Source organism: Salarias fasciatus, chromosome 2, assembly GCF_902148845.1.
Source record: "Salarias fasciatus chromosome 2, fSalaFa1.1, whole genome shotgun sequence".
NCBI lineage: Eukaryota > Metazoa > Chordata > Actinopteri > Blenniiformes > Blenniidae > Salarias > Salarias fasciatus.
This window is the reverse complement of record NC_043746.1, coordinates 17,581,097-17,595,049: the sequence shown is the minus strand read 5'-3', so window position 1 is coordinate 17,595,049 and position 13,953 is coordinate 17,581,097. Positions and strand designations below refer to the sequence as shown.

The window sequence follows — 13,953 nt, the reverse complement described above, 5'->3', positions numbered from 1 at the left end:
CATTTGTCTGACATCAGCAGTGTTGCACATCAATATCAATAAGGATTCAATCATATTATGACTCAAACAGCATGATCCCGATGGATTTTACTCAAGAATAATAAATATTCGCATATTTTGCAAGACAAAAACCACTGCAATGATGAAGTATGACTTGGCAAAACAGAAAAGAGATACTTGACAAAGTGTGTGGTCAGAACTATTTCAAGAGCTTTGCAGTCTCACCCAAAGGTTAGGATCAGTCTTTTTTTTTTTTTCAAAGCCTCGGAGCTTCATTACTTTCTCAATTTCACTCCGACAGAGGACGGACCCATTTAATAGACTAACCAATGGTGCCATCTACAGTCCTTGACCAAAACTGTCGCTGACTTTTTATTTATTTATTTTTGCAATTTTTTTTTCTGCTATTCATAAGGGTCACAAGTACACACCTATATGTATTCTTTATCTATTATACATACTATAAAGCCTGCGTTCTTGACTAAAAGTAAATATGACAATTAAAACAATCTCTATGTTCACTTAGAAGATGATCTGAATAAAATTGAGGGGAAAAAAAACCCTTATCTAACGACTAGTCAATACATCTGCACTTCAGCACCATGGACAGCGACAGGACCAACGGCCATGGTGCAGCAGAGAAATGCATGGAAATACAATCAATAAAACACGACAGCAGGTGTTCATAAAGACTTAACAAACAAAAGAAAAAAACCAAATATATTACGTCAAATAAGTAAACATATTGCTTTCAATAATACGAAAACAATATCTGAAGTAAAAAAAAAAAAGACTAAATGTAGTTAATTCAAAAACGAAGATTATAGAGCCTACCTGAAACAGCTTTTCTCAAGGGAAAAGCCATATTTTCTTTACAGCAAAGAGTTGGACTCTCCTTTTGGGAAGCGAAGTGAGAGAAAGCGAGCAGACTACATCCAGCAAAGTTCAGACCGTCAAACTGTCAGAGGCGCAGCGGAGGAGAAAGCATCGAGGCGTGGCCATCAACAGGAAGATCATTACAGGACATTAGCGACATGCCATTATGACTTCTAAAATGCTCATTAAACATTCATTTAGAGGGCTTGTTTATCCGGCAAACACGACCGTGCCTTCAATTGCACTGCTGGGATCTGGCTGGATGGGAGGAAAGCGAAGGGATGGGGTTGGACTTCCTTCTTGGGGCACTGAAGACTTCGCTCTCATGTTACAAAAAAATCATGTAAAATGATCCGATAATGTGCTGACTAAACCGGTTATGCAGGCCCGACCACTTTCAAGTGAAAAATATCGACGAGCAATCAGCTGAGACTACAATGTACATTAGAGAGCTTTCCCCCCTCTTTTTACCGACAACTGTCTGAAACTCTATATTTCTCACATGGCTCAGATAAATACCCAGATTTACCAACATAGAACTTATAAATATTTATGACCGTCACGTCTCAGAAAGTAAATACAATATATATGAACTCTCATCCTGCTTTTCTTCTGCATGCAGCTGTATGTCGTACTAATCTAATTGTGCGCTTAAGTTTATAATATAGACTAAGCCTCTTTAGACTTGATTACAGATTTACGGATAATATCAGCTCACAAACAGTAGAGTCAACTGAGGGGCAGGATGGGTTGACCGATGGTGGCTACAAGTACAGATATGGACACTAGATGGCGGAAGCGGACTTGCTATGAAAAGTATCCCAGGCACTCAATGAAGTACGGTGACAGAGCTCACTGATTCCAAGCCTTAGTTTTTGTTTTTGCATTTGCTGATTGCAGTTAAGGTAAAGGCAGAGTACATCTAACACCAAGGGTGTCAAATACATTTTAGTTATATTTTATATAGTAGTGCCACAATAACCTTCATATTTAAACTTTAAAGTTTTTTGTTTGATGTGGTGCAGAATGGTTTTACAACCATACAGATAAACAATTACAATAGAAAATTCTCAATATAAAGCAAACCTTAATGATACTTTTTAGAGCAAAATGCAGTGAAATGTCCAGAAAGCTTCTCCTATAGCTACTGGACTATGCATTTTTTTATAAACAATCACCAAAAACATGATTTTGAGAAATGAGATGATGGGGTTTCATGTCAATTGTTCAGCTTTGGTCTCTGTTGTTTCCGCTACTGGTAAGATATTTCTTACAAACTCAGTGCTTTCTTTGAAATTCTTACAATTTTCTTGGTAGTTCAGCGAACCACATTGGAGACTCTAGGAGACTCGAGTGGGCTCATTTTGGCGAATGAGCCTTATGTTTGACACCCCTGTCCTAGACACATTCTCATCTAAAGGGAATTTAAAATAAATTCAGGACTAGATATCCACAATTTTGGACCATGAGTAGAAACTAAAAAAAACAAAAACATGCTTTCAACAGGGAGAAACAGTGAACTTGAACTCCAACAAGTCCTAACTGCCGGCCTACTGTGCATCATGTGCAAAGGTTGAAGAAAACATGGTTATTCATAATGTTCAGCACAGAACAGTCTCAGTAACTCTAAAACAGCACAATAATCCACAGCTTCCTTAAGATGACAGACTAATTTCAAATCGACAAACATTTAAAACATCATCTATCTTATATACCCACTTCAGCTTTGAAGGGAGGTGGTGTAAATCCCAGCTGACAGAGGATGAAATCTAAAGCACACCCTTGAAAAGCCCCTCCAGTCATGGGGAAATTAGAACATGCAAACTCAGAGAGAAAAGCCTCAAGGTTGGAATCAAATCGGTGCATTCAGATTGTAACGTAAGGCTCAACAATGCACAGTGACCTTCAAAGGCAGCACACGCACATAACTGAGTAACTGTGTGGAACTGCACTTTTATTTTCCATGATTTCTTAACAAATCTCTAAATCCAGCGGGAAGAAAATCAATGAGGTCAAGGCTGCAAGGAAATAAATATTTCACCCTGAGACTGACCCATAAAGTTGGACACAGAGCAGAAGAAAGTGCGCTGCTGTCCTTGTAAAAGGTTAATTAATTTTAGTGATTTGGTGGAGTTTGAAATGCAAGATAGAAATATGAACTGTTCATGGGTCAATACTATTATATTGATTTACAAAGGATGTGGTTCAAGTGACATAAAATATACTTCACCAACGGAAGGCATCTGTTTTCCCATTTAGCATCACCGATACTCTGCAGATGGATTTTCATAGCAATGAAGAGGAAATGACCTTTGACCTATTCTGAGAGGAGAGGTTGGAGAGGCTGTTTCAAGGTTGAACTCAGTGAGATGCGATGATTTTCTCAAAGCAACTTGTGCCCGATTGTACACTGATATCTCAGCTATTTTTAACTTCACATGTCAAATAATGTCCTAATCTGCTGTCAGAACCAATATGCACAGTTTCCACATTTTCTTTCATTTCCTCCAGCTGTGAATAATTTTATACTCCGGAATGACTGAGAAAAGAAATCTTTTCTGATCAAGTAGTCGCTTTGTATGTGAAACCCTTTCTTCCACTTTCCAAAAGAGCAAAAATAGAAGATAAAGATGGAGTGGATTTTTTTTTTTTTTTACAAAAATAACATCAATCAGCACTCTGTCTTGTTAAGTTTTTTTTTTTTAAGGATTATTTTTATGGCTCTGCATTCACTCGATGACAGTGAGAGATGACAACAAATGTTGGGGGAAATGTGCAGCAGAATGAATTGACTTGAGCAGCTTGCCTGAAGTAAAATTAGCAACAATATTGTGAAGGGGATTTTCACTCATCTGCTATGCAGCAGGAGTTCTGTGATGACTGCTGACCTGTCCAGGTTGTTTCCTTCATTTGGCCCACAGTCAAACTAACAGGCTAACAGGCTTCAGCTCCTCTTGATGCTAAGTTGGTTGTATTTGTAATATGATACACATTATAACAAGACAATATGACACATTTCAATCAAAGCTGGTGTTTGATTCTTTTAAGATAAATAAACTTGCAGTATGGTTAAATTGTAACACAGGACATCAACATGAGGCAGAGGTGGACTAGAGGTCAGAGGAGAACACTTCCATAGCAGTCCAGTGTGAGGAGGCTCAACTATGAATAGGATGGATTACATGCAGGTTAGACATTTCTTTAAGGGGATTATTAAAGTATACTTATTTGTCCACCAAATCCAGCTATCACTGGTTTTACTAACTTTACATCTGTATCTCAAAGTTAAGCTAATTCATTTTAGAAATTACCAAAATAATCACAAACTTGAGCTGTCTGAACGATTCCAGTTGGTAAAATAGAGGAAGAAATAGATTTGCTTTAGTGGTGTTTCCTGTGTGTCATGCAGACATTTGTATGTGTATGATCATTTTAAAAGTAATTCAGACTGAAGCATGACTGAACACTTTACTGTACTCAGATTAGACTAATGCCTAACTGTGATGTAATAGTGCCTCAAAGCAAGATTCATAATAAACCTTTCATTAAAATAAATAAACTACACAAAAGAGCTGTATCGTTCATAAATATCCCCTTACAGCTAGAATATTCCCAGTTCACATCTTGGCTTGGGAGCTTTTGTATGAGGACTTTGAATAATTTGTTGTGCATTCATGTAATCTATGGCTACTCTGGTTTATCTTCCAGATTTGTAAATGTGAATGTGAGTGTGTGTATTTTTCGGTCTCTGTGTTTGACTGCATGAGCCCCGACACCCAACCACCCTCAGTTGGAGAAGACTCTATAAAGAATAAATGGACAGATGTTGCGTATGCTGTCTCTGCCTCATATCATTCAAAACCCTGAATTCTTCCACGAGCGAACAGCTAAACAGCCCTCTCAAAAGGCCGCTGTTTCGCATCACTCCTCCCTCTGCTGATAAATCCAGGCCATCATTCAAGCAGACAGTGAGGCCCTTCAGGAAGACGACTGAGTTTATCACTGACAGTTAGCAAGACGGAGGGAGGTGATGAGAGTCAAGCTGCAATGCACAACAGTGACACTAATCAAGGACAGAAGATGATACCAAAGGAAGAACAAGTGTGCTCCGTCTTGATAATGTACCGACTGCTCTGATGGCCGAAATGCTAACCAGCGTGTTTTGTCTGTTTAAAAGAAATACAGGAAGAAAAATTATATCGGGCTGATATGATGGGTTAATAAACTATGCTGTCAGATATGAGACCATCAAATATGAGATCACTCAACAGTTTCTGTGGTTTTCATCCTAAAACATAAAATGTTTCTGAGTCGAACAGACACAAACATCAAGAGCAGTTCTGCTACCAGCAAGTGTGGATGCAGTAAACAAGAGAGGCCGGTGTACAGGAGAACACACGCTATCAGTGAAACTGCCAACATGTACGGTCCTTGTGTGTGTGTGTGTGTGTGTGTACAATTTGATTGCTTGTGCAGCAGTGTGCCCTGGGTACATTAATTACTGTAGTGCCCCAGATGCCAGTCTACTGTGGCCTCTCAGGGGCACCTTCACCACACTGTGCTCACACACACAGACACACACATACACACAGTAGGAGAGTGAGAAAATAATTGAGAATGGCAAAAAAGGAAAATCTTTCACTCTATGCATCTTTTTTTTTTAAACTTTACATGGAGTAAAAATCTGTGTCATATTAATGCACCTACAGGCTGTATTCTGAAAATAGTGTTTTAAAAAATGTTAATATTATGTTTGCAAAGATATCTAAATGTGATGCAGCTGGGAAAAGTTGACTCCATAATTCAAGCATCCAGCTTCCGACCAGGTATTTCTTCCACAGCTCAAGGTGGCGGCAGCAGAAAACCGAGCCTTTCTGCTTTGATCCTCTCCTCACTGTGCATTGACTGAATGAACATTTCAACGTTGTACAAGGGTCACATCACTGCGCTTCCATCTCTGACCACCAGAGGGCATCACATCAGAGTAGGAGGGGGAATTGCCTGTGGACTGCCAAGGTTGAGCACAGTGTTAACCTTTGTATTATTGAATATAACCTAACAATTAAAGCTATCTTCTCTTATTAATAACCCAGGGCTGTCCTGATAACACCGAGGGTTTAATGAATTTTTAAATTCAGGGAGAAAATTATTCTCCAAGGGCAAACGTGGAGTAAATGGGGTGGTTAACCTTGCTCTGGGTGTTTGATAAAGGGTGAAGTTGCATGCAAGGACTTTGCTACAGGCTTTATCAAGATCTTTAATGTCACACAAAATTATCACTCTTAAAAAAGTGCAGTAGCAGGATTTTTGACCTTTGGCTACAGAGATAGGGGATAAAGCGGAACGTTATCATGGGAAACGAGAATGATCTCTCATAAGCTGAAAGGGTTGCTTCTCGAATCATTCAGCCTGTTGGCAGCATGCTGCTGGCTGTCTGCTTTCTGCATGTGTGCGGTACAGTAAATCCACTACAACAGCAGCTTGCAGCGTGCTCGGCCACCAGTGCCATAGTGATACCACGCGTTACCATAGCGACTGCACATACGTAAGAGGGTGTGTGTGAAAGATAGAGATGGAGAGAGAGAGAGAGAGACTGTGTGTGCTGAGAATGGGGGTTGGGTATCACAGACCTAGAAACCATCAGTCACTCAAGGCTCTGGTGGAGTCGGGGAGGGGGGGGGGGGGGGGGGGGGGGGCTACGACTGCAGCCATAGCCGACTGCCAGACCTCTGGAAATGATTGTGTGATCTGTCCCACTCCCTTTAAACCAGAGGGCTGTGTTCAGTGCATGTGAGCAAGGAGCCTGAAGATGGAGGACATGAGTCACACATTTTTTTTTTTTTTTTTTTTTTTTCCAGTGGGTAATTCAGGTTGATCTCCACCCTGGGGACAAAAAGCATGCAGGCTGCATGTAGAGAAAGTGCCAACAATTCCTCTGTGAGATTCAGATCTCACCGAGGAAAACTCAAACGACAAAATCCTACATCAGGGACTTCTTTCGTTATGATATCATCCATCTCAAGTAGTGACTTAGTGTCTCATCCTGTTTTCAGACGGTGCTTTTTTTGCTCTTTTTCTTTTGCTGTTTAATAGAGAAGTCAATCTTGTTTTAGCGCCGGTTAAAAATTACAAGAAAAGAAACATATTTTTAAACATCAATACTGTATCAATAGGATGCGCTCTGAGCGGTGTGCCAATCCGCTCCTCATTAAACCACTGTCACTTCTATCGCCTCCTTCCTTTAAATGCTGAAACTAATTAGGAACAGACGGACTGCCTGGCATTTGTCATCTAGCCTCTCACCTTTTGTACAACAACTGTCTTCAAAGTCTTTATCTGCTGATTAGCGCTGCCATATTTTCTCTCACGCGGGGAGAATAACGGCAGAGCTTTTTGTTATTCAAATAAAAGGAATACAATTGCGTTTCATGTATCAATAACAGCTAAAAATGGCACCGAAACACAGAACTCGAGCAATTTTCAGGAGCTGAGCATCTGCCAGATACTCTGTGTCTGTTTGTTTGGGAATGATACGAATAGTTGAAGAGGCTCAGGGCTGAATAATTTTCATCCATTAGACATTTGTTTGCAATCTGGACATTCGCAGCTAAGTATGAGTCATTAGGTGGGAGGACGGTAACGATTACCTCAAAAAGTCAACAAACCTCCATTCATGTGCTTCAGCCTTTTGCACAAAACATTACGTATTTAATCATAACATCATTTTATCATGTAAATGCAGTCTTTAAATCGCTAACCTACCCTCTGTAGTATTCTGGGTCAGTGCTGCTGGGAGCACTTTAAACACCAGGATACAGAGATCACATTACTTTCACACTGCCCTCTTTGTGCTTTTATTTTCACAGAAGCAGGGTTCAGTAGGACAGTACCATGACATTCAGATTAAATAGTTTCATTTATTGCAACAATTACAAAAACACACTAACTGCAGACAAGCAAGGTCGAACCTCCACTATGTGCAGTTTTGCTGAAAGACAAATCAACATATGGATGAAGTTGAATAGGGAAACATCTGAAGTTGTCAGCTGAGGCACACTGGCTGCAGTTTATTGGATTAAACTCTTTCAGTCAGCGTCAAGAAAGGAGTTAAATAAAAACTGTTACCTAAATCACACAGCATATTAACACAGAATCTGACAGATTCATAGAGAGAGAGAGAGATCAGAGAGTCTATAGAATTCCAGAAATGAGGCCCGAAATATTTGATAGACAGTTGATGTTTGGAGGTAGAAGAGGTAACTGCAGGTCTTTTGGTTTCTTCGTTGAGTCGGAGTGACTGTTTGATGAGAAGAGGAGAAAGTTGTGAAATCTTGTTTATTGTTAATGAATTCATACATAAATAAGCATGTTTGCGGAGTTTTAATAGATGGACATGGTAAAAGTTTAAACTTTTGAAACAGAGGAGCAGTTGACTCTTGACTCTGTGGGCAAATTTTTATTTATTCTGGAGTACACATACATGTTTATTTTATTAATGCTCACCTAGCCTACTGGCTGCATTAAACTAACATTTTGACTTTCTTTTCTTTCTGACTTTTTAAATTTTTTGTTGTGGTCTGTCAGAGCTGTGTTGCTTTAGATTCACAATGTCCCCGAGGTACCCTACCAGAGGGATCAATAAAGTACAATCCAGATATCCACTGAAAAACATATGTTTTCTATGAGAAGTATTTGATTAAGTCTATAAGGACGTGAGGCAACCCAGACAATATTACAGTGTAAACAGTGTAATATACTAAACCATGGAGTCAGTGATATTAGACATGACGTATTGACTGAATGAGTTTTGATATTTAGATAATACCACAGGACTTCAACACTATTTCAGACATTTTCGATGTGGTTTCCCCAAAACAATCCGTCATCAACTACAACACTTGCTTAATTTTTTTTTTTAATTTCAGTTTTGCTGATTAGTAATTTGTGGTTAATTCTCAGAAATGTTTTGTTCTAAATTTTTGAATAATTACATTTACTTATGTTCAATGTGAGTCTGATCATTTGAAACCATGTTTATTGTTTGTGTTGAGTGAACCATCCAGAGTGTGCACAACCTTTCACTAAAGTCTGCCTGGATAGGCTTTAGCTTTCTGCCGCCACGGATGGGTGGATAGATAAATGGATGGATGGGAGCACATTTGTGCCTGACATTATTCGAAATTTAATGTCCCATGCTGGTGTTCAGTGCAATATCCTCAGAATCACAGAAAGAAGCAAAAACAAATTGAATTCTGAATACATTTTCACCATTTTGACTCTACAAGTTGTCACTTGTTCGTTTCGCTGCATATCTTATCTGGGAAGCATATTGTGGATTTTCGCATGCTATGGCCTCTGCTCTCATTGCGCCCTAAAATCTCAGTGTTTGTGCCTATGTGACTATGTGTGAGTTCCCAGGCTTTAATGATGAGGAGAAATCTCAATCAGAGGCACCAGGCGACGTGTGAAATGGCCAGAGTTCAGAGAGCAGCCTGCTCGGAATGACTAATGCTGCTCTCATTAGGCCAGCACGTTCAAGAGTGTGAAACTACGAGCTACAGAGGCCCCTGTCCTCCGGCCACATGAACCCTATTTCTCTTCTGGCTTCAAGGAAGTGTGCGGCTACTGATGATTAACCTTAAAATCTTGAGGCAATTGACCTGAAATCAGTCACAAAAAAAGAAAAGACAATGATTAACAATAATAAATAACCATGTTTTTCTACGTGGCTCCTTCAATAGGAACATTAAAGCATATTAAAAAATAAAAACCAATAAATTCAAATATTAGTATCATGAAAATGCACATTAAAAATATATATCTGCACACGAGAGCATGTCTGTGGGAGTTGTGTTCATGTGTCTGCAATGCATGATCCTGGAGTTATCCGGTCCCACAGGGGATTGTGGGTAAATCATAACTAGTGTAGTTGTAAGCCAGAGGGAGGTGGATAAAGCCCCCGTGACTGATTGCTGTGCGCAGAGTCCTAGACAGTCAGAATATGTTAAACAGCGGAAGGTCTTTACAGAACTGAACGTACACAATCACACTGATTTAATAAGCTGGAGTGAAGTTAATGTTGTTAGCAGTTCAACTGCACAAAAGTCAAGAGGCTGTATTCAGTTCTGCACGTTTACTGACATATTTCACTACATTTGGTCAGATTGGTCCATTAGCTGCATGTTTTTCGACTACTCTAGAGTCTCTTTAATGACACACTGCTTTCCCATCAGCCTGTTAAGGCGGCATGATCAGAAGATAAGATCATACAGCGCAGTGTATACACACATGAACAAGTGTGTATATAGATGATTCGATAAGCATCCATACAAACTTCACACATACACGCATGTGCATCCAGACAGCCTGCCAAATCTAATATGGGTCTAAATGCCTGTTATCGCTGCACCATCCAGCGTCTCTCCTTGCCAGCATCACAACAGGAGTTAGCTGGAGGAGGAAATCAAGTGCAGGAGACGCTCCCTTGCCAAAATGAATGACTGAACAGTCACACGTGTGAATCATGGATGGTGAGTCAGTGGAAGTCCTTTGGCAATATCCACGCTGGTGGGAACGCTCCAGAGAGACTGCATTTAGGAGTTGAAAGACCATAAATAACAAAATTGCTTTTATTCTCTTTCAACTAATCCCTCCTCCATTACCCAGAACACACCCAGGAAACGGGCGCTCGTCACAGTGAAGAGGGACATCTGGTATCAAAGAGAAATCAAGGAAGTGTGCTGCAGACTTTCTGAAAGTTTGTATTAATAACTCCATGCTAATTATACCCCGTCAGGCAAGAGCGGTCTTAGTCCCAGAATACAGTAAGTGAAGTGATGTTGTCCTACATATCCCCTCCAGTATGACACATCAAGGAAGGGGATGGAGTCAGATTAAAGGCATCGTCTCAGACACCAGCTGGCTTAAACTGTCTACTCGCTGATGGAGACACAAAGGGAAGGCTCTGAGACAGGCAGCGGAGCACAAGGTCATGCTTGATTCCTTAAGAGTGGCTAATTCAGGATACATTGTCAATTTAAGCAAGAATTAATGGAAAACAGAGCTATTTTAAAAGTTATACCTGCAGCTTATATGTTGTCTTGATTTAGAAATAGAACAGAGACGTCTGAGGAGTTAAAAATATTCTGCTTCTCAGAGACACAGGCTGTTTGTCATCCTGTCACAAGTCTCACAGACTCAGATGTTGGCAATTAGGCAGGCCTCTGTCCTCAGAATAACCCCCATCTAAGACTCAAGAATAACCGCGAATATTATGCAATGAGGTTAAATGTGGAGTGCAGCGAACTGGATGTGAGCGTTAATGAACTCATTTTAGTCTGGCCACACACTCTGGGTATTTCTCGCCACTGGTGCTTGTCCTCAGGAAAGGTGTTATGAGTTTCATTTTTTTCCTGTAAGAGAGGGATGGTGCAATTGTGTCCCATGATGCTACAGTGCAGATCAGAGAGAAAAGAAGATGGAAAGAATGCTTGAGAAGCATCCTTCAGCTTTTGTGCGTGTACCAATAGATGAATGACTGTATATGGATTTAAATCTATGGTGAAAGGCCTGAAATTCAAATGATTTTATTTGGAAAATAAATAAATAAATAAATAAATAAATAAATAAATAAAATAAAAAAGCATAATGTGTGTAAACACGCCAGTGTGATTGCATGGTGTCACACTGGCATAGATCATTTCAGTACACTTAAAAGCGTTAGGTGGAACCGATCGACTAAGCTGGAAGTGACACGACAGGAGACATGAGTCAACTGATGGGAGTGGGTGGGTAAATAGGTCATGTTCCCTCCCCAATGCAGAGTATCCCACTTTTCACTTTCATTCCCTCTGCTTGCCAGTGAAGTCGACGCACGGGGGGGGGGAAAAAAAAAGAAAAAAAGAAATCAATAGAAGCATGATGACAATGGATTGTGGTGGACTGGTGTTTGGATCCGAACAGGTGGGAGGAGCTGATAGAGAACCCCACAGAGGTAGGAAAAGGGAGAACAAAACACAGTGGCGAGGCTTTTTCTGGTGCATCGCAGACAAACACTGTGAAATGCATCATTATTAGAGAACAGGCTGGTGCAATCAGACGGAAGCCCATAGTTATAATGCTAAATGTTCTGAAATAGTGGGGCTGCTCACAGTTTTTGTGATATTTTCACTGAAATAAAACAACATGACTCCTCATTTCACTGTTTTGCAACTACAATCAAAGACAAACCCCTCTAATCTATTGAAAAAATGATCAAGTGGAGTGTAATTTTTCAGTTTCCAGTCTTTATATTTAAAGTTTACTTCTGTGATTTATGTGAGACACAGTATATACTGACATTAAAAACCTGCCGTGCTTTGAGCAACAGTATGCTGCTGGATATCAAATCACCTGTGTAAATAATGCACATGCTAAGTAAAATTCTCTGTACAGTAGTGGCAAGAAAGGAAAACTGGACCTCGACATGTTTGCTGTGTGGCAGTATACTTTTTTGTTTTTGTTTTTGTTTTGTTTTTTTTACAGACATGCTGGAATTCAGCTTGTAATGTTCATATACACAAGAAAAAAAATCTTTTTTTTTTTTTTGCAAAGTAGTAAAGTGATATCGCACTATTTTTTTTTATACATTCCAAAGTTTTCATTTTACAGAAATTAAATACTTCATTTATTTTATTTATTTGCAAGCATAAAACCACATTTTACAATATTTCTATGGAAATATTAGAGAAGAATAAATAAAACAGGGTGGATTAAAACCAGTGTTTAGATCACTCCTCATATGACAAAACAGAAACAAATCAGGCTTTAGAGCCAAACCGACCCCCTGTGACATGCGGCGAGTCAAAGGTCAGTCTTTAACATGATTGAGTGATCGCAGTGAACCCTTCGCTACCGTATCGCATTACCCAGGCTACGGCCCTCAAGCGGCGCAGCTGCTGAAGTATTCTGTGTCCACGGCTCAGTCAGTTTGTAAAAGTAGCCGCCGTGAACATGCGCTCATATTCTACAGTCAGAGCAAGTTTGTCTCAGTGCTGCTGCAGGAGATTTGTACAGCAGCAGCATTTCTGAATCTCTAGGCATGACCTGTGATACGCACCATCATCTTTGGTCAGTGTGTGTGTGTGTGTGTGTGTTTGAAATTGAGGAGATAACATCAGGAGATTAGGACATATTAACCAATGCTTTGGCAGTCAGGGGAAGAGATTAGAGATGGAAGGCTGCGTGACATTGGCCTGTTGTGATGATGGTTTTACGTGTGATCATCAGCGCTGCTGCAGGACTGCCTCGCTGCCTGCCTGATTGCTCCCCATTACATCATAGCGAACATGCATCTGAGGCCTGTGACATCCTACTCTTTCATACACACAAACACACACTCACGCGCACGCACACACACCAGGAGTCGAGCCAAGACCACATGCCTGGTATTCATCCTAACAATGAAGCAGCACTCGTGCCGTTACACCACATAAACATTCAGCTGTTGTTTTGTTCACATTTTAACAGTCTGACTGATCATCAACATGATTATTCAACGATATAACCTTTTTTTTTTTTTTTGCTGTGTTTTTTGTGCGTGCATGCGCACAAGTTTGCGCGCGTGCATGAGAGAGAAAGAGCTCAAAAAAAAAAAGAGAGAGAGAGACAGCTGTCATTGTGTACTGGCAGGATTTGATGTTATGTGTGATGTCTAATTATCCCACTAGCCTTTGGATTAGTACACAAACACACTAATGGCTGCAGTTTCTAGGACAACACATGCAAAAAACTTCAACAACAAATGCATGTCAAACTGACAAGTGGCAGGTATTTCCTCTCATAGAAAAAGATGTGTGTGTTCTAAATAATACAGCTAGTTGAAGTTCCTGTTGTTGCTTAAGCGTTTAGAAAATTCAAGGTTACCTCTGTCGGTTGACAAGTGTGCTTTTGTGTGCCTACACATGCTTCCAATTCTACACCGCAGTGTCTTAGCAGCAGTTTGCAGGGTTCAGCCAAGCAACACAGATGCAACACCTCTATGTTATTGTTTATTTGGTCCGGTATGTTGGCTCGTCCTGCCTGGCTGCTTGTATTCGT

At 40.1% G+C, this 13,953-nt stretch overlaps 1 protein-coding gene across 3 annotated transcripts in view; it reads right to left on the bottom strand.

The window, feature by feature from the left end:
- The window catches only part of fgf13a (fibroblast growth factor 13a), an 88,886-nt gene that overhangs the window by 25,742 nt on the left and 49,191 nt on the right, over positions 1-13,953 (bottom strand). The window contains exon 1 of one of the 3 annotated variants that reach the window (XM_030115541.1): positions 835-1,446. The exons of the other annotated variants lie outside the window; for them this stretch is intronic. Within the exon in view, the coding sequence (XP_029971401.1) occupies positions 835-865 (31 nt within the window). The 5' untranslated portion in view covers positions 866-1,446. Of the gene's footprint in view, positions 1-834; positions 1,447-13,953 lie in introns of those variants that run through there. 3 annotated transcript variants of the gene reach the window in all.